General features: G+C 37.5%; 1 protein-coding gene across 5 annotated transcripts in view; it reads left to right on the forward strand.

The window, feature by feature from the left end:
• Positions 1 to 18,797, forward strand: part of LOC139134726 (uncharacterized) — a 104,687-nt gene that overhangs the window by 32,124 nt on the left and 53,766 nt on the right. Inside the window, exons 1-2 of one of the 5 annotated variants that reach the window (XM_070701706.1) lie at positions 3,068 to 3,146; positions 6,937 to 7,101. The exons of 2 other annotated variants lie outside the window; for them this stretch is intronic. In XM_070701706.1, coding sequence (XP_070557807.1) covers positions 7,089 to 7,101 — 13 coding nt within the window. In that variant the 5' untranslated portion in view covers positions 3,068 to 3,146; positions 6,937 to 7,088. Of the gene's footprint in view, positions 1 to 3,067; positions 3,147 to 6,936; positions 7,102 to 18,797 lie in introns of those variants that run through there. 2 more of the 5 variants (XM_070701703.1, XM_070701704.1) reach the window with 2 other exon arrangements.

Here is an 18,797-nt window from a genome sequence, read left to right on the forward strand (position 1 = left end):
TGAAAAGTTTTTTTTCCAATACAAAAATAGGTAAATTTTCGCATTTGTGTACTCTTGATTATTGATGTTAATGTTCTTGATTCGACTTGAGTGGTTACAAGACTATGGTTGTGCAAGAAATTTGATTTTTGAATTTCACTGAAATGTCGATTCACTATGCATGGCGGTCTATGATGAAACTATGAATACTTTTTTTCAGTACAAAATTAGATAAATCTGTGCATTTATGTATGCTTGATTATTCACATTATTGTTCTTGATTAAACTAGAGTGGTTACAAGTCCATGGTTGTGTAAGAAAATTTGATTTTGGAATTTCACCGAAATATCAATTCACTATGCATGGCGGTCTATAATGTGTAGGTATTTTGTTGGTGATTCCAATTCAGGAAATATCACATGGACAATCAAAGTTTTGGCCATAAAATCAGCTTCTGTCGAAAGTGACCCTCCCCCCAAGATAGGTTTATAAAAAGTGACCCTCCCAATTGAAGTGTTTTCTAAAAAGTGACCCTCCCCCCTTCCCCCGGCCCACCCCCTGTAATTACTGAAGGCTCCCTTACCACAACAGGTCGGTCCGGTTATAATCATGTTGAATGGCGGCTCTAGGTATTGCATGTCTATATATTGACGTAAAATAAACTAAACAGCACCGCTAAGGCTAACATCCCAGTTTTAGTATGTTCGTTCGTGGGTTTCTGCGGGCACATGCTTAGCTGTAATGTCTGGAGTTACCACCGTTGACGGCGGCTCGTGATATTGTACTGGATCTGGAGGTCTCTCCATTTCATATATTGCATTCTCTTTGACTTCCGTATTTATATCATCATTTACTCCAAATTTCATATCCTCCGTCGCATACTGCAATTAATTACTATAACCGGCAATTGCGAGGCCTGAAAGAATAACCTTCTCACTAGGCAGTAAAAGTAAATTCGGCGAAATTGCAAGGTCTAGCTTTACACCTGTGTTCGTTATTGTATCCTGATAGCGCCTGTAACTTATAACTTTGTCGTTATTACTGATTTCATCTTCAAGGAGGACGGCGAATTCTTTTCTAACCTGTTGTGCGCTGCCTGTGTTTCCTATTATAGTGCTTCGGTCTTCGCCTGGGCGCCCAATATACAATAAACATAATCTATACTTTCGTTCAACCGGGCTAATCCTGCGTTAGTTAACCCCGCCTCATCATTGGCTATGAAACTATTGTATTGGGTCTCCGTTCCATCATTTCTAAAGAAATAATAGTGAGCTCTGGCACTATCTGGACGAATATGCTTTTTCTTCCCGAATAATGTATCCGTATAATAAACATTGTAAGCAGATATGAAAAAGTCATGACCATTGTATACAGCATTGTTTTGACGAACAGGTCCACGTCCAGTGTAATACTCGTAACTATATCCTAGCCCATTATTTTGCCCCTTGCGGTACCGAAAATCAGACATCTCCGAAATTCCAAATTCACTGCAGAGAAGCTCATACTTTACTTTGTTGTAAGGATTGTCTAATGCATTAAATACAGAATCATCTGGTAATGCGACCTCCATTTCATGTAATATCCTTCGAATTGTAAAGTAGACGTGAAAACGGCAGAAAGACCTGATTTAAAGGTTGCTGTTAAATAGGTGATCTTTAAACGAAATACCGCAACCTGTTGTTGCGCACCAAACGGATGCGTTCGGAAGCATCTTAACTTTGAAGATTATAAAGATTTGTTTGAAACTGGAAAGACCCCAGAACCAGCATGTTTTGTACAGTTTGTGCGGCGACCTGGGAGTGTTAGAAGCGAGGCGCGCAAGAAGATAATGGCTGCCAATGATATTAAAAGAGTACAGTTATATGATCAAGATACTAATGAATGGTTGGCGGAAACTAGGCCGATTGGTTATGCAGTATAACCATTAAGTCCCGCTAATCTGCAGTATAACCATTAAGTCCATAAGTTCTCATATAGCGTTCCAGCGGCGGACTAAAGTTGTCCTGTTTTCTGTATTTCTAGTGCCTGGCCGAATATATCCTTAATTAGGTCTGGTGCTTGCACTGTTGGCGCCTTTTCTTTTATTTGTGTTAGTAGCTGTTTATATTGCACGTAATAGTGTTTATATTTTTCCCGCCTTTTAGAGACCCCTGTTTTGCCTTGTATTATTTCGATATTGACTCCGGGTATTGGGATTAAAGCAACAAGTACAGGAACCGCAGGTATCGCGGCAATGACGGCCGAACTTACTAGAATACCTTTTGTTATACTTAGACCCATATCTATTCGCCCCATCAGCTTATAACTGTGCCATAGGCGACGCTGGTTCGTTCTAGTCAGCTAACTGTTCGACGGATTCAACCACTGATATATGCATTTTCTATATAAAGGGGGGGGATTTAAAAATATTTCCTTTACATTTCCAAGGTTCACATTTTTACATAAATATTTCCAGGGGGTTTACATTTTCACATAAATATTTCCATCAGCTTGGAAAATAAATCTGTTACCCGTGTCCTTGATGAGACGGAGAATCCAATATTCTTGTAAATGATGAGCTTCTGTATCATCTTCGGCGTCCTGGAAGACTCCTATGAATTCAAGGCGCTTAAAGAAATTCGTCTTCTGGCAATCCTTTACGAAAGCAAGTATATTGTGGTAAAGATTATCGGCTGTGCTCGAAGGCACCAGTCTAACGCCAGGATTTGCTCGAAGTATGTGTCGGTTTACTCTCCGCAGCTTACACCATTCCAATTCGACAGAGAAACCAAATAGGTCCTTATGTTTGCCTAAAAACTTTGTAATATTTTTCTCACCAAACATGCCGCTTATGTTATATATTGAAATTAATTAAAGTTCCGCTTATGCTATATACTTATTAAAAATAACCAAAGTCAATCCCGTTAAAAATATCCACAGCTGTTCACCAATGAACCCAACAACAGAGCCTGATTTTTAGTATAAAACTGACAATTGTTCCGATGAGGCCTGGTAAAGCAGCTACACTTTTTGCGGCAAGAAACTTCAACCATTCACCAAATTTTTTCACTACTTCCTTCGCCTTCGTGTATGGCGTTACAGGATTTTTTGAACCTGTAGGGCTGCCGCCACCGCCGCCTCCATGGGTAACAGCTGGAGCAATAGTTGATATTGTCATTCCCACTGCAGTAAGTATTGCAGCGATGGTTATTCCCCGCCTTCTAAATAGCTCTGTAAGTTTCAGTTTTAGCGTCAATTCTGGGTCATTGATGACGTCCCGAAGTGATCTTGTTTGTGCTAGTCGTTCACGCGCACCAGAAATCATACCATGTTGTACTCTATTCAATCGTTAATTTTTGCCAACCTTGTTCTAAGTTCAGGCCGTAGGGTAAGATCTCCGCCAGACAATATTTTATCCCTCTCATTATACAGTTCATCGAGTTTCATGTTAGCCATCTCTAATTCCTGAACAAAAGCTACGTAATCAGAATTCATATTATTCCACTCATCAATTTTATTTTCAATGGCTTCTATGTGGTCTGCATTACCGCCAGTGTCACTGCGTTACACTGTTAATTCATCCCTTAAACGCCCATATCACTAGGAGTTAGATCTTCGGTTGCCACTCTTAATTGTAAGACATCCTCATTACGTAATTCAAGGTTCACGTATCTCGGTTCCTCTGGCTCTGCTGGAGCATTAAGTATGTCTCTCACAAATTCAGAACCTTCCGGTTTTCCTAATAATGTAGAGGTTGCATAATATCCTTTTCCGTTTTTGTATGTCAACTGAAGTATTTTTTCACTGATTTTTCCATCTTTATCAATATAAGTTTCATATGAGTAATACAACATCTTCCCCTTAAGCCTAGCATTCAGACGAAATAACTCTTTTGCCTTTTTATAAGTGATATTCTTCTTTTCTATATAATCATCAACAGTGAAGTCTGTTTAGGTGGATCTCTGTACTAATGTTGTTTCCACCGCAGGATCTTCCTCGATTTTATATCGCCCACTGGTCAAATATGGGTCAGCTTCACTGTATGGGTTGTCGTCAATAAAAGATGTTTCTTCTCCAACTTCTTCTTCTCCATCCTGGGCGGCATCGAATTCACCGAGTGGAATATTTTCCCCTCCTGCCATATTTATTTTTATAGTTGTATATAATATAGACAGAAAAGAATGCCGTAAAATAATTCATTGTTACCGAGCCACAGTGATAAAATTCCAAACGGAACGAAAGCAGTGAGAACTCATCATGTTGAAACTAATAATCCTAGCCAAGTGCGGCCGGGAGAAACACTCTATATCTGTCTTCCAAAACTTGAGATATATCGTCCTCGTCCCAGATTCGTTCAATCTTGTATTCGATGTTATAATCACAGGCCACGCAAACAACAGAGTAGTAAACAATCTGGCTAAAAATATTATTAAATATTTGATATTAAAATTTGAGGGGCATAAACTCCTCGAATTTAGCTACCATAATTACATAGAATGTTATCGTGATCTATACTTACATAAAAGGAGAGAATAGATATGATTCTTTATGGAGTACAGGAAGAAAATTTACGCAAACTTCGGAGCGGTGCAGCAGATGCCGTTGAAAATAATATTGGTGATAACTTGCTCTACGGAGTATACAAGAAAAAAGCTATCAAATTAACACATCCGGTTATAACGGGTCATGGCGTTGCATATCCTAGTTCACTCGGGTCGCACATAGAATGGGAGATTACGCTAGCTCCGCCTGAGAGCACTATAGTTAGTGAGGGAAAGGCAAATTATGAACTCACTAACATCCAAATGGAATATGAAACACTAAGAGATGAGGAGCTGACTAGAAGTACAGCCAGTTATTACAATAAGGGAAAGAGTTTCCTTTACGAGCATGTGCAATACTTCAAGACAACGAATTTCAATGAATCAACCACCATCATTAACGAAAATTTAAATCGGAGCATTTGCGGGATAGCTATACTATTTAGAAAACATCAAAAGCAATTAGAACTTAAGAGTGAACAGTTCATAAATCCTTTCATAGAATAAGAGTTGATGTGATGGTTGAGGGGATTGCAAATAAAGTTTATGCACAGGGTTTAGAACCTCGTCACTTTTGGAAAGAGGCTCGCAGGTATTTTGCTGGAAATAGGAACTGCTGTGAAATTGATATGACAGAGGTAGACTTCTTGAGGAATAAATTTTGCCTCTTCATTGATCTTAGAAGTTAGGACTTGTTAAATCATGGAAATGGCCTACAAATTATGAATACTAAAGACGGTGTGCAACTTCAAATACGAAAAAAAAGATACATCAGAAGATATAGACCAAAGCATTACTACTACTAAGACGTCAGGCGATCCAACTCCATTTGCGCTAACATGGAACAGAACTACTGAAAAATTCGGGCCATATAACATTCCTCGTAATCTCACAGAAGTTCTAGACAGTACAATAGCTTGAGGAGTGAAAGAGCCGCCTGGTACGCCAAATATTATTTACTTTGATAGTAATATAAATAATATAAATAAGTATCGCCTGAGAGATGTACGACATTACTTTATGCCGGAAAATGTGAAAACTAAAATACTTGGTATACCTCTTCACCTGAAAATTGAGCCTCTATTATGAAAGCTGATAATACCCTTCGGAGATGGATAAATTCTGGCGACTGGTATACTACCTACATGGCAAGTGGCGGATCAGCCAGTACATTTTATGATACAACTTTGAAAAAATTGGGGCTAAAGGCCGACAACACGGCCGCTTTCTTGACTATTAAAACAGCGAGTCAACAAATGACAAACGATCTGAAAATACTTAAACATGGAACATGCTTTATACAATGTGTAAAACTGGCGTCAGAGAATGAACACGATGATTTGATAAATGGAATAGCCATTAAAGCACAAAATCGCATTGGATGTGTTATTGTTATCAAAGTTGATAAAGGCAGGTCAAACATGCACTTTGAATTAATAAGTGGTGAAATAGAGTTCGCGCAAGAAGATACTACTAGCCATACGTTAGATTTAAATGCAATTACTCTGAAACGAATTATCTTGTTTGATATAAAAGTATTCCCAACCGAGATATAATGGAGCAGCATAACTTGTCTCATGGTGATTTAAGACGTGACGGGAGTTCAGAAGGCAAACAAACCTGATCAAATTGCAATCTTTTAATCTAGTTTATAGGAAAAAGATGGGAAATGCGGCCTGTTATAGCCTCGAAGCCTCCAAAGCAAATCATGTACAATAATATACAAATAAAATACGTATATGGACAAGAAAAATCTACAGTAGGTTCTGATACAATTTATCATATATTTAAACATGGGAATCGCAGAATATTTTATGTCGTATTGGGTCACTCACGTAAAATAAGTGGTTTATAATATGGAAATCAAATTTTATAAAGATGCTGATGCAATATCGACAGTGCACTTGGAGTTGAAAAGGATGTAATTATTGTCCAAATAATTTAATATCTTTAACCAGAGAAAGTTATAGATATGACATTAATATAATAGGTTATTCAGGTTTATTTGTCGAGTGCAGGCTTAGAATTTTTATAAGGATTCTTGACTTAAATAAGATAAAAGACTTAAACTTGTGTTTATCAGCAATATGAGGGCGCTGTAAACCCGTTGAAAACATTTCTGCCGGTAAAACCCATCTTAAAATTTTTCCTGGAATTTGTGTATTTTTAGCACATGGGAAAATCCATCTAAGTATTTTCCTAGAATTTGTGTAATTGTAGCGCTGGGAAAACCTGGGGAAACCCCACAGAAACACACACTGTAACTGTCACAGAACTGCCAGAAAAACACACACTGTGAGGTGAATGTCCTATGCAAATAGCGGGATTCCCAACCTATTTATATGCAAATCATGCAGGGGTTTCCCAGCGCCGACATGCTGGTACACCGGCTCCCGGGCATTGATCAAAATCAAATTTTTGATTTTTATTGTATTAGTGACGGCTAGCGGTTCGCCTGCATTGAGTCAAGAGCCTGTGCACACCATATAAACACCGTACAAAGGAGACAATGCGTCATAGTTCACCAGGGAACGAATGCACGTCGGTATTATGTATGACCTGATAATCCTCCGGAAACCTCCGTAGAAGATGCTGAAGATGGGTGAGTCCTTTGGGGTTTTTTTTGTTAGTGGTACACAACTCTTATCTACTACTGTCTACGTCTGCTTTTAAAGGCAGGGGGAGCCTATAAATACCCCCTATCTCCCTGGGCATTCATAATCCAACATGAGTGGCACATGATAACAGTGTCAACGAATGCTCCCGAAAATCTGGAGCTTTCAACAACCATGGTGTAAATTAAAGCATTGTTCCAACATATTACGTTTTGTGAATACTTGTGGCATCACCTTGTTGGCGAAATTCTCTCATTTTTCCATTTTAAGTTGATTTTTGATGCCAAAACTGCTTCGATGCTGTGTTCGAAGCGTCCAACAAACAATAGATGAAAGCATTCAAACAGCTGCCAATCACGAGGGGACGCGCAAAGGTGCAAAACGATCAAACATTTGTTGTGTACATCCGATCGATTACGATGTCAACAATGAATAAACGATTCGTACAACTGAGCAAAATACTTGACCAACGGTTACTGAACACGAGTCTCAGATGAGTTCAGACACAAACGGACTATTTCATGGTTTCAAACAGATTGCCTCTCCCTGTTTGTTTGTTGATCAGTGTACCTCTAGGCCTATGAATGGGTGATGTGTATGTTGACCTGCGGTACGATATTTTACGATCGATCTCTTTTGGAAGTATGTTGTCGCCTAGCCCTGCGTACGATGCCGTGTGTTCCCGGCGTTTATACGGCCTCCCACCACAGCTCTGCTGATTGCCATGGACAAAACCGGCAATATGCGGATCCAATTCGGACGGAACACGAAAAACTACTTTTCGAACTGTTTTCGGCCGAAATCAACTCGATTCCGATCTATGCAGCCAACCCAAATCACTCAACCGCTCACAGACTGCGAAAAAATGCTCTCGTGACGTCCAAAACCGTTGTTTGCTGGCGATGCACGGTCAATGCCCCATGGACGGCCATTGGATACGTTCACGCCACGATTATACAGGTGCCCATGAGCTGCATTATTTTCTGTCGGGGGTCGGGGCGATGAAACTAAATCGCGATTGCTTCATCTCTGTCAGATTTGACCAAAAAGAGATACTTGACATAGATTATAGCATCAAATGTTGACCGTTCAGACTGAAACATGATAAAAGGTTTGAAGATCGCCGTGATGTCGTTCTTCTCTATACGTTTTTCTGAGCTTGTTTTTTTTACTAAATTGCTCTAATATTATCTGACGTTTTTTTGAAATCTTAATCAACTTTTCTTTCCCAACCAGGACACAACATTACCTTTTTACTTTCATAGTAACTTAGGATTCATTTAATTCGCAGATTAATTGACTCTTGTGTTCTTCCTCGATTGTCTGTGACTGATTTTGCTATCCCGATACCGATATTGCGTTCGCACTCACATGTCTTGAAACTTACGTCATTCACTGAAATAGTTTTCGGACAAACTCAAGAAATTCGACAACTACTAAGGAATGTTCGGTAAAATTTACAGGGACTAGCAATAATAATTATGGTTATTTTACCGTCTTTAGCTAAGCGGACTCGCTTGGCGGAAGCAGTATATAACGCTCTGAGTTCACATTTTTACCCTACCGTGTGAGTGTAGTATTAGAACGGGTGAGATCATAATTTTACGCTGTTCCGAGTGGCCTGGAGATTTTTTTTTTATATACAATGAATTGACTGTATCAAAATTACTCTGTTTTACAGTGCTTGGATATTGATATTTTTCTATACTTTTTTACTTTAAATTTGATTTGAAGTCTTTTGATTCTCCATTGGCGGCAGTACATGTACGGTTACAACCGTCATGTGATGACCGGAGTGTGCTTGTAAAGTTGTCGGCAAGTTGTCGGGAAGTTGTATTTAGAGGTTGCAGTTAGGGATTTTTCAAGATGAACAACACATTATACATTTCCTACATCTTTGAAACGGGGATTACGGTAATCTTTCATGTGATGAACATTTTTTGAACGTCTTTGCAATGTGTTCCCACGATGAGTGTGAGCTGATTCTTTGTTTGTAAAAATCGTCAGAAATGGTCCAGTGACCGTGTTAAAATAGACACAGATGTAAAACCATTGCGAGGAAAATAGTAAGAAATTCACGTTGCAATATTTGCTGTCGTATTTCTCAGCAGGAATAATCAATTTTTACACGTTGTGTATAAGAACAGCAAGCAGGTGTTCGGCGGTCAATTGCTTCTATCATAATGATCTTGATCGCAGCTATTTGGCGATATCATGTCTTTGTAAAGAAAATTTTCGATCGGAGGCAGCTCAAATCAACAGCTATTGTATATTGGGAATAGTGTTCTCACTGGACACCGAACTACCTGCTATCAACAATACGTTATGTACCATCGGCGGTAACACATTGGTCGTAATCTGTCTCATTCTGCCCCGCCTTTTGTACCGTCCAGAAATTTCAAAACTAGATTTTTTTACCCTGACATATAATAAAGCGACCTTGCACACTAATGATCATTCCACTGTTTCTGTTGGGATTTGTTGGTTTTTTAATTTGTTCCGTGGCCCCGGTAAGATTTTTTCAATACGATACACAGTTTGAATTTTTTCAAGGTAAATTTAGTATATTCCCAGTTTGTGGGGTAAAGTTGTCTGGAGTGAAAGTTTGAGTTGACGCTGATAGAGTAGACGTCGAGCCCGGCACAGTTGACTGAAATCCGGTCGGTTTGGGGTCGTTTAGTCCAGAAACCTGCAGAGTTCTGTATGATCACCGTTCGGCATTTGGGTGATTTTTTTTGGTCAAAGTAATTCAGTAACAATATACGCCAGATTCCTTGTGTTGTTTTTGTCACTGTCATACGCGTATACGGACGGTTTTCGATTAAAAATGGTAAAAATATCCAGTGCTCGTTAATGCGTGCAAAATTTATTCAGTGACTGTTTACGCAGCAGTCGTAAATACGACTAGGATTTACCACCACGTAACAACTGTAAACACCGCATCAACAGTCCATACGAAAATTTTGTGCTGAATCGAGGGAGATAACAATTGCGGTAGAAAAGGTCAGTCCACCATCTGTCAAGTTGTTGATAGGAAAAATCTTCACTGTTCACAAACTACATGAGTGGCTGTTATAGTTGTACACGTAGTTCCATGAGCTTTCCACTGTCCCTTGTTACGAGCTATGTTCAAAGTGCGTCAAGCTACGAATATTTTCATGTATGGAGTTACAGACATCGGTGAAGTACCGGCTACATTTTGTTCAAAACCCCTGTCTGTTTGTTCCTCGTGTTGTTTTTTGTGTCCCTAACGTCGACTGGCTCTATGTGCGTACAAACATAGCAGTCGGGATTAAGATTTCCTGGATAAATAGATACACTCATCATTTATTCCGCCTCTGACGCAAAGATACACACTGTTTTACATGTACCACTCCTAGGCCCTGGGATCGATTTCCATACCTTTAATACACTGGTAAATACTTTGATAATGGCTGAGTCCGGGTGGTCCAGTCGTTCGCTGGCAGGGCGCACCACTCTATGTTATATTTCCATGACAGGCTTGCAGCGGATGTATTGGTGTTTGTGACTCTCTTTTCCCAGCCACCCCAGTGCTCGTCTTTACAACATCCAATGCAAGGTCGTCTAGGGCAATTGTCCCCACGGCCGACAATAAGGCATGAACGAGAGTAGCAAGCGCATAATATGGCTGAATGATAGTATAATGTAATAAATAAAACTAATGTCCGAAATCACATATCTCAGACCCTTGGAAAAGGAATCGTCCCAGAGGTTTCAATTTTATAAAAAATTAAACTCTGCCAAAATACGTTAGGCTGCGTTCACAAATAATGATTAGGGGGGGGCTGTAGGAATCTCGATTGAAATCTTATTTTTTTTCAGATCCCCCCCTAAGTACCCTAAAAAAATTTCAAATGCCCCCTCTATATGGTCAAATTTTTTCAAGTCCTCCCCCCAACTATCACAGGCCCGCATATTTGTAAAGGATGTGAGCGCAGGAAAAATAAACATGTATTGCACCGTTCTGCTCACAGGTGTTCAACACTACCTGTATTTGCACTTTGTATAGTCATATTCCCAAGGCAAGTTCTTTAAATGCATCAGTTAATTTTTTAGATTTATTGGTCTAAAAGCCAACTTGAGTTAATCCAACTCTGGCCAGGTCAATTGCTCCTGTTGAAGAGCACACAAAATGCAATCATGAGAGAGTAGGAAAATTGTGAATTCTGGCTAATTGCCGTATTGCACAGTGAGCTACCCAAAAAATTGTTTCAAAACTACAAGACCTATATGAATTAGATGCTACTCAAAATTGACAATACCGGAAGGTTAAAATATTCCATCAAATAAATGTTTTAATCTCTGAAATTTTGGGTGTGATAATTGCAAATTTGGTTAAAAAATAAATAATTCCATTTGGTCACATATTTTTTCTTTTAGTCTTTACTATTCAAAGTTTTACTTCTGTATCATTAGTCCCCACGGACACCGTCCGAGGGGACTTATAGGTTTGGTCATGTCCGTGTGTGCGTGCGTCCGTCCGTGCGTCCGTGCGTCCGTCCGTTCACGCAGATATGTCAGAGACGCCTGCAGCGATTTCATTCAAACTTGGTACAAGGATTACATCATATGTCATACAGATGCACATTGATTTGTTTCCTGATACGATCAAATATGGCTGCCAGGCGGCCATTTTATTACGATTTTTTCATGTACAGAGCAATAACTCAGGCATGTTTCAACTGATTTTATTCAAAGTTGATACAAGGACATTGACCAATGTCATAGATATGCACTTTAATTTTTTTTGTGATACGATCCAATATGGCTGCCAGGCAGCCATTTTATTACGATTTTTTCATGTACAGAGCCATAACTCAGGCATATCTCAACTGATTTTATTCAAAGTTGGTACAAAAACATTGACCTATGTCATACATATGCACGTCAATTTGTTTTGTGATACGATCCAATATGGCCGCCAGGCGGCCATTTTATTATGATTTTTTCATGTACAGAGCCATTACTCAGGCATGTTTCAACAGATTTTATTCAAAGTTGGTACAAGGACATTGATCAATGTCATAGCCATGCACATCAATTTGTTTTGTGATACAATCCAATATGGCCGCTGTGCGGCCATTTTGTTACGATTTTTTAATATACAGAGCCATAACTCAGGCATATCTCAACCGATTTTATTCAAAATTGGTACAAGGACATTGACCTATGTCATACACATGCAAATTGATTTGTTTTGTAATACGATCCAATATGGCCGCCGTGTGGCCATTTTATTACGTTTTTTCATGTCCAGGACCATAACTCAGACATGTAACAAGCGATTTTATTCAAAGTTTGTAAAAGGAGATTGACAAATGTCATACATATGCACGTTAATTTGTTTTGTGATACGATTCAATATGGCTGCTGTGCGGCCATTTTGTTATGAGTTTTTCATGTACAAAGCCATAACTCAGGCATATCTCAACCGATTTTAATCAAAGTTGGTACAAGGACATTGACCTAAGTCATACATATGCACATTGATTTGTTTTGTGATACGATCCAATATGGCCACCATGTGGCCATTTTATACCATTTTTTCATGTCCTGAACTACAACTCAGACATGTATCAAGCGAATTTATTCAAAAGTATTTTTATCACAGACCTAATGAAGAGGACTCTATCCTCTCTGAGGACCTGTAATCAAAGTACCTATTAACAAGTGGGGACTGTGTCATCAACGATGACTTGTATAATAAGAGTGTGAAAATTTAGAAAATCAAGCATGGTGACCCCATCTTTTTTCTTTAATATTTGATTATTCTCATATGCCAGAATTCAAACATTTCTATGTTTTCTTCCATGTGTTGCTCTCTGGCCTGATCTTGTGTACAAGTGAGTTTCACTGTCATAGATAGCAAGAAACTGTAGTTGCTATATTGCATAGACATATTGCAGAAATCATTAACAGTTGCAGCTTCTGCCCTGTTACGAGGCTCAAGTTTGTTTTTTACGACAAATAACACGTTAAGATTTTTCGAGATAAAAGTCATGAAATGTGACAAAATGGTTCTAGATTTTTAAATTATTACTAACATTACAACATTTTTATGACATAAAAAATGGTAACTTTGAATTGGAAAATGTAAACTCAAAAGGGACCCGAAAATTTTCAAGTCCCCCCCTACAGGTAGAGCAAAATTTTGAAGTCCCCCCTCCCCTACCTCAAAATTTTCGAATCCCCCCTGAATTCCTCCAGCCCCCCCCCCCTAACCGGTTTTTGTGAACGCAGCCTTACCTTTGGGTTAACCAATTTGTCAAATATGATGCAAAATTGTAGAACCGTACAACAAATGCTGTACTCAATCCAACTCCCATGGAACAATTTATTTCATTTCTTGAGTATTTAAGTCCTTTCTCAAAGACGTCTATTTTTTAACTTTGCATCGTTACTGCACTTTCTACTGATAAATGAATTCAAGGATGTTAAGTAACCAAAAGCATAGCAGCATTAGTTGTCATATATTGGCTCCGGTGTTTCGGGCAGCGTCAACTTTTTTTGCTATTATTGCACAGGATCGAACATAAATACTATTAAATGAACTTGGAGCATTATCATTTTACATTGTGTATAGGCTTGATTATTAGAACTTTTGTCCTCCATCGTTCAACTGCAATTTGTTGTTGGTCATCCACAACTTTCCTTGTCGAAACTCATTTTTTTCCGAAAATGCTCGTTAGATTAAATTTCGTTGTGCAGGTTCCTAGGGATAAGAGGCCTACTCGTAAGATATAATTAAGTCGTGCAGATACATGCTAACGGTTTGTTTCGGGCAATTTTCACCAATTTCGGTCAAAAATGTTAAAAATCTTGTTTTCTGACCAAAATTATACAAACTCTATGCGGGCTAACTTTTGTTACAAATTGGGTTGATTGTTACAAATAGGGTTGACGTGTCAACCCTATTTGTAACAACCAACCCTATTTGAAACAATCAACCCTATTTGTAACAAAATTGAACCAAGTTGTAACAAAACCTAATTTTCAAAAACACTTGGCCGCATTTGATGAGATCTTGATGAAATAACACTAGTATGTTTGGGGGCAATTTCTATTTTTCTCCGAGTCTGTCTGATAGCTCAGTAAAAGCTTCGTGCTTTTCCGATTACTATATATGTGTGTACTTTGTGTGTGTGCTGTGTCTGTGTGTCGTCTGCTCCACGCATACCGTGTTGTTCGGTCTCGCACAGAATTGAAACATCTAAGTCGGTTACTGTGACCAACTCTTTTGGGTTGGAAGCAGTGGCCGACTGGTTTTGTGAGGCCTAGCAAAATACAAATATAACAATTAGTACATTTAAGGGCAATTTTTATTTTTTCCTTGTTGAAACTCATTTTTTCCGAAAATGCTCGTTAGATTAACTTTCATTGTGCAGTTTGCTAGGGATAAGAGGCCTACTCGTAAGATATAATTAAGTCGTGCAGATACATGCCAAAAGTTTGTTTCGGGCAATTTTCACCAATTTCGGTCAAAAATGTTGAAAATCTTGTTTTCTCAACGAAATCTTACCAAACCTATATGGGGTTAGGTTTCGTTAAAAATTGGTTAAATTTTGTTACAAATAGGGTTGATTGTTACTAATAGGGGTGACGTGTCAAGCCTATTTGTAACAACCAACCCTATTTGTAACAATCAACCCTATTTTTAACAAAATTTAACCAATTTTTAACAAAACCTAATTTAAAAAAAAAACTTGGCCGTATTTGATGAAATCTTGATGAAATATATATTGTATACGGGGCAATTGTCTTTGTTTTCCTTGTTGAAACTCATTTTTCCGAAAATGCTCCTGAGTTTAAGCTCGTTGTGCAGGTTCCTAGGAATAAGAGGCCTACTCGTGTGATACAATCAAGTCATGGAGATACATGCCAAATGTTTGTTTCGGGGCAATTGTCACAAATTTCGGTCAAAAATGTTTAAAATCTTGTTTTCTGACCGAAATCTTACTAAACCTATATGGGCTTAACTTTTGTTACAAATAGGGTTGATTGTTACAAATAGGGTTGATTTGTCAACCCTATTTGTAACAATCGCAGATATCTCAGACATTTTCACAAAATGTCATGTGATGGCGGTGACCTTTAACTTCAAATATACATATTTGTCCATAACTCACTAACCACAAGTGCTACACCCTTCATATATGGTATGATGGGACACCTTATGACGCCACATATTGTACCTCATTAATTATGTACATATCTAATTTTGAGCGAGCCAATAGAGCTAGAAGTCTGATTTTTGGTATATAGGGATAACTTAGCAATACAATTTTTTTGACAAAATGTCACGTGACCTCAATGACCTTTGACCTGAAACATACATATTTGTCCTTAACTCAGTAACCACAAGTGGTACACCCTCCATATTTGGTATGATGAGAGACCTTATGACGCCATATACTGTACCTCATTAATTATGCACATATCTAATTCCGAGCAAGCCAATAGAGCTGGATGTCTGATTTTTGGTATATAGGGATAACTATAGGATAGAAATTTTTTGACAAAGTGTAATGTGACTTTGATGACCTTTTACCTAAAATATACGTTTATGTCAATAAATAAGTACCCATAAGTGCTATGTCCTTTGTATTTAGTAGGATGGGAGACCTTATGACAACACACGCTTTACCTCATTAATTATGCACATATCTAATTCTGGGCAAGGGAATAGAGCTAGGATTCATAGCAATACAATTTTTTTTCAAAATGTCACGTGACATCGATGATCTTTGACCTTGATTATACATATATATGCATAACTCAACATAGATCTCAACATATACACTCCAGTGATACTTCTTAATGACCACATTTCCCTGCCCCATCAAGACTAATACTCCTATTACAAGTGGGGACTATGTCACTGTCAATGACTTGTTATTTTTAATTTATTTGGCAATATTATTGTCATTTTTTTTATCAACGGATGTGTGGAGTTCCAAAAAGTATCCGGATCAGGCTGAAATCCGACTGGTCACTTGCAAGAACGTCCAGACCCTGGGATTGCGTCGCGATTCGCATCACCTCAATACCTGCTGGTATCTCTTAAACTGCTTAGTGTCGCTTTTCCGACAAGCATTACCCCTTGGCCTTATCCCCTATCCGTAGAGTATGATGCATAATACTGCGCTGCACGTACGACGATTAGAAGTCACCCCTATTGACAAAATTAAAATAAACAACACCTCTTTTTCAGAATTCCCACAGCTTCAATGAACCGTTATTAGATTTCTATATAATACTTATACCCCCTAACCTTGTAATAATAATAATTAATATATTAATAATAAGTATTATATAGAAATAATAACACGAATAATAATAACAGGTTCAATTTCCGTGAAAATTTCACCATCAGGGTATTTTGGGTCGAAAGACCAAATATGATATATGATAGCGATTTTACTGCCCCATGTTTCCATGGTAACCATTTTAGGGGTTGAAAATTTCAGTTTTTCTAATATCCAATAAAAAGTTACTTTGATTGATATGAAAATTATCTAGCAGGGGGAGTTCGGGTCAGAGAACACAAAACCCAGACTTATGTTAATGTTTTGAGTTGCCATGGTAACTATTCTGGGATTGAAAATGTTACTTTTTCCCTAATTCCTATGAAAGAACTATTGATTGATGTAACCAGATATGAACTGAATATGCTCACGTGTTTTACAACAGGTTCATTAATAGTAGTGCGCTTCACGAACAATGAGATATATGTTATCACTATATGTAGCAGGTTTTTTTCAACTTCGCACAGTACTCTCAGAGTTTAATCACTAATTACAAAACTTTATTTAATATGCAAATGAGCTGTTCATTAACTTGACACTGCTCAATGCTTTATGGGACATTAGATATCCATCAGATCAACATTTGTAGCACGTTTTATTTAATTTAATGCTGTAATTTTAGAGTAATGTCACTAATTACAAAGTTCATTAAATATGCAAATAAACCCTAGATTAACTTGACACTGTTCAATGATTCATAGCATAATTAAATATTTATCAAATCAATATCTGTAACACGTTTCACAAAATTTTGGTGCCGAAATTTCAGAGTTATATACCTAATTACAAAGTTTATTAAATATGCAAATGAACCCTTAATTAACTTTACACTACTAAATGCTTTACAACACAGTTAGATATCTGTCGTATCAGTATGTGCAGCAGTTTTCATCACATTTGATGCAGTTATTTCGGAGTTATATGACTAATTATAGGACTTCATGAAATATGCAAATGAGCTAATTATTAACTTGACACTGCTCAACGCTTCTCAGTACAATTGGATATTTATCAGATCAACATCTGTAGCAAGTTTCATCAAATTTAACGCTGTAATTTTGGAGTAATATCACTAATTACAAAGTTTATTAAATATGCAAATGAACCCTTAATTAACTTCACACAACTAAATGCTCTACACCACAATTAGATATATGTCGGATCAGTATCTGCAGCAGATTTCATCACATTTGGTGCAGTTATTTTGGAGTTATATCACTAATTACAAAACTTCATAAAATATGCAAATGACCTATTTGTTAACTTGACACTGCCAAATGCTTCTCAGTACAATTAGATATTTATCAATACAATATCTGTACCTAAATTCACTGACTTGGGTGCCGTAATTTCAGAGTTATATACCTAATTACAAAGTTCATTAATATGCAAATGAACCCTTAATTAATTTCACACTACTAAATGCTTTACACTACAGTTAGATATCAGTTGGATCAGTATCTGCAGCAGATTTCATCACATTTGGTGAAGTTATAACCAAAATCTAATTAAACACGGAATAAATATAAAACACGTTCTGTAGAAAAAATGGATTTTAACATTCCAAAAGCAAATTTATGTATGGGTCAGAGAAGTTTTAAATATCGTTCATCGCAAGTATGGAATTCTTTACCCAGTGCATTAAGACATGCTCCAAATATAACAACGTTTAAGGTGAAAGTGAAACAATTTATAAAAGAAATGTTCCTCTGTAATTAGTAATTAGCTTTGTTTTTTTTTGAGATTTTTGCTCTTTATTTGAGCCCCGACGAAAATTACTCCTTGAGTAACTCGGTCGCTCAGTAAAAGTGTAAATAAATAAAAATATATCGGAGTTATATGACTAATTACAAACCTTCATAAAATATGCAAATGAGCTAGTTATTAACTTGACACTGCCTTATGCTTCTAAGTATAATTAGATATATATCAGATCAATATTTGTTGCAAGTATCATCAAGTTTGGTGCAGGAATTTCAGAGTTATCTCACTAATAACAAAAGTTCATTAAATATGCAAATGAGAAGATAATTGACATGACACTCACAGTATCATCATAATGTTCCTAGATTGTCATCTGTGAAATGTTTCATGAAATTTTGTGCAGTATTTCTTGATATATGTCTACACTGTCATTACCGTCTCCATAGGGAAACCATTGTACGGAAAAAACGATATTGCATAACTTCATTAATATGCAAGCAACACTAACCAAAATCTAATCAGTTCTTGCAAGTAGCATATGGTACCTGTGTACCAAATCTGACTTGAATCCGTTCAGGCGTTTTTGAGTTATCGTGTAAACAGACAGACAGACAGACAGACAGACAGACAGACACACACACACACACACACAC

This window comes from Ptychodera flava, chromosome 6 (genome assembly GCF_041260155.1).
Source record: "Ptychodera flava strain L36383 chromosome 6, AS_Pfla_20210202, whole genome shotgun sequence".
NCBI classification, from domain to species: Eukaryota; Metazoa; Hemichordata; class Enteropneusta; family Ptychoderidae; genus Ptychodera; species Ptychodera flava.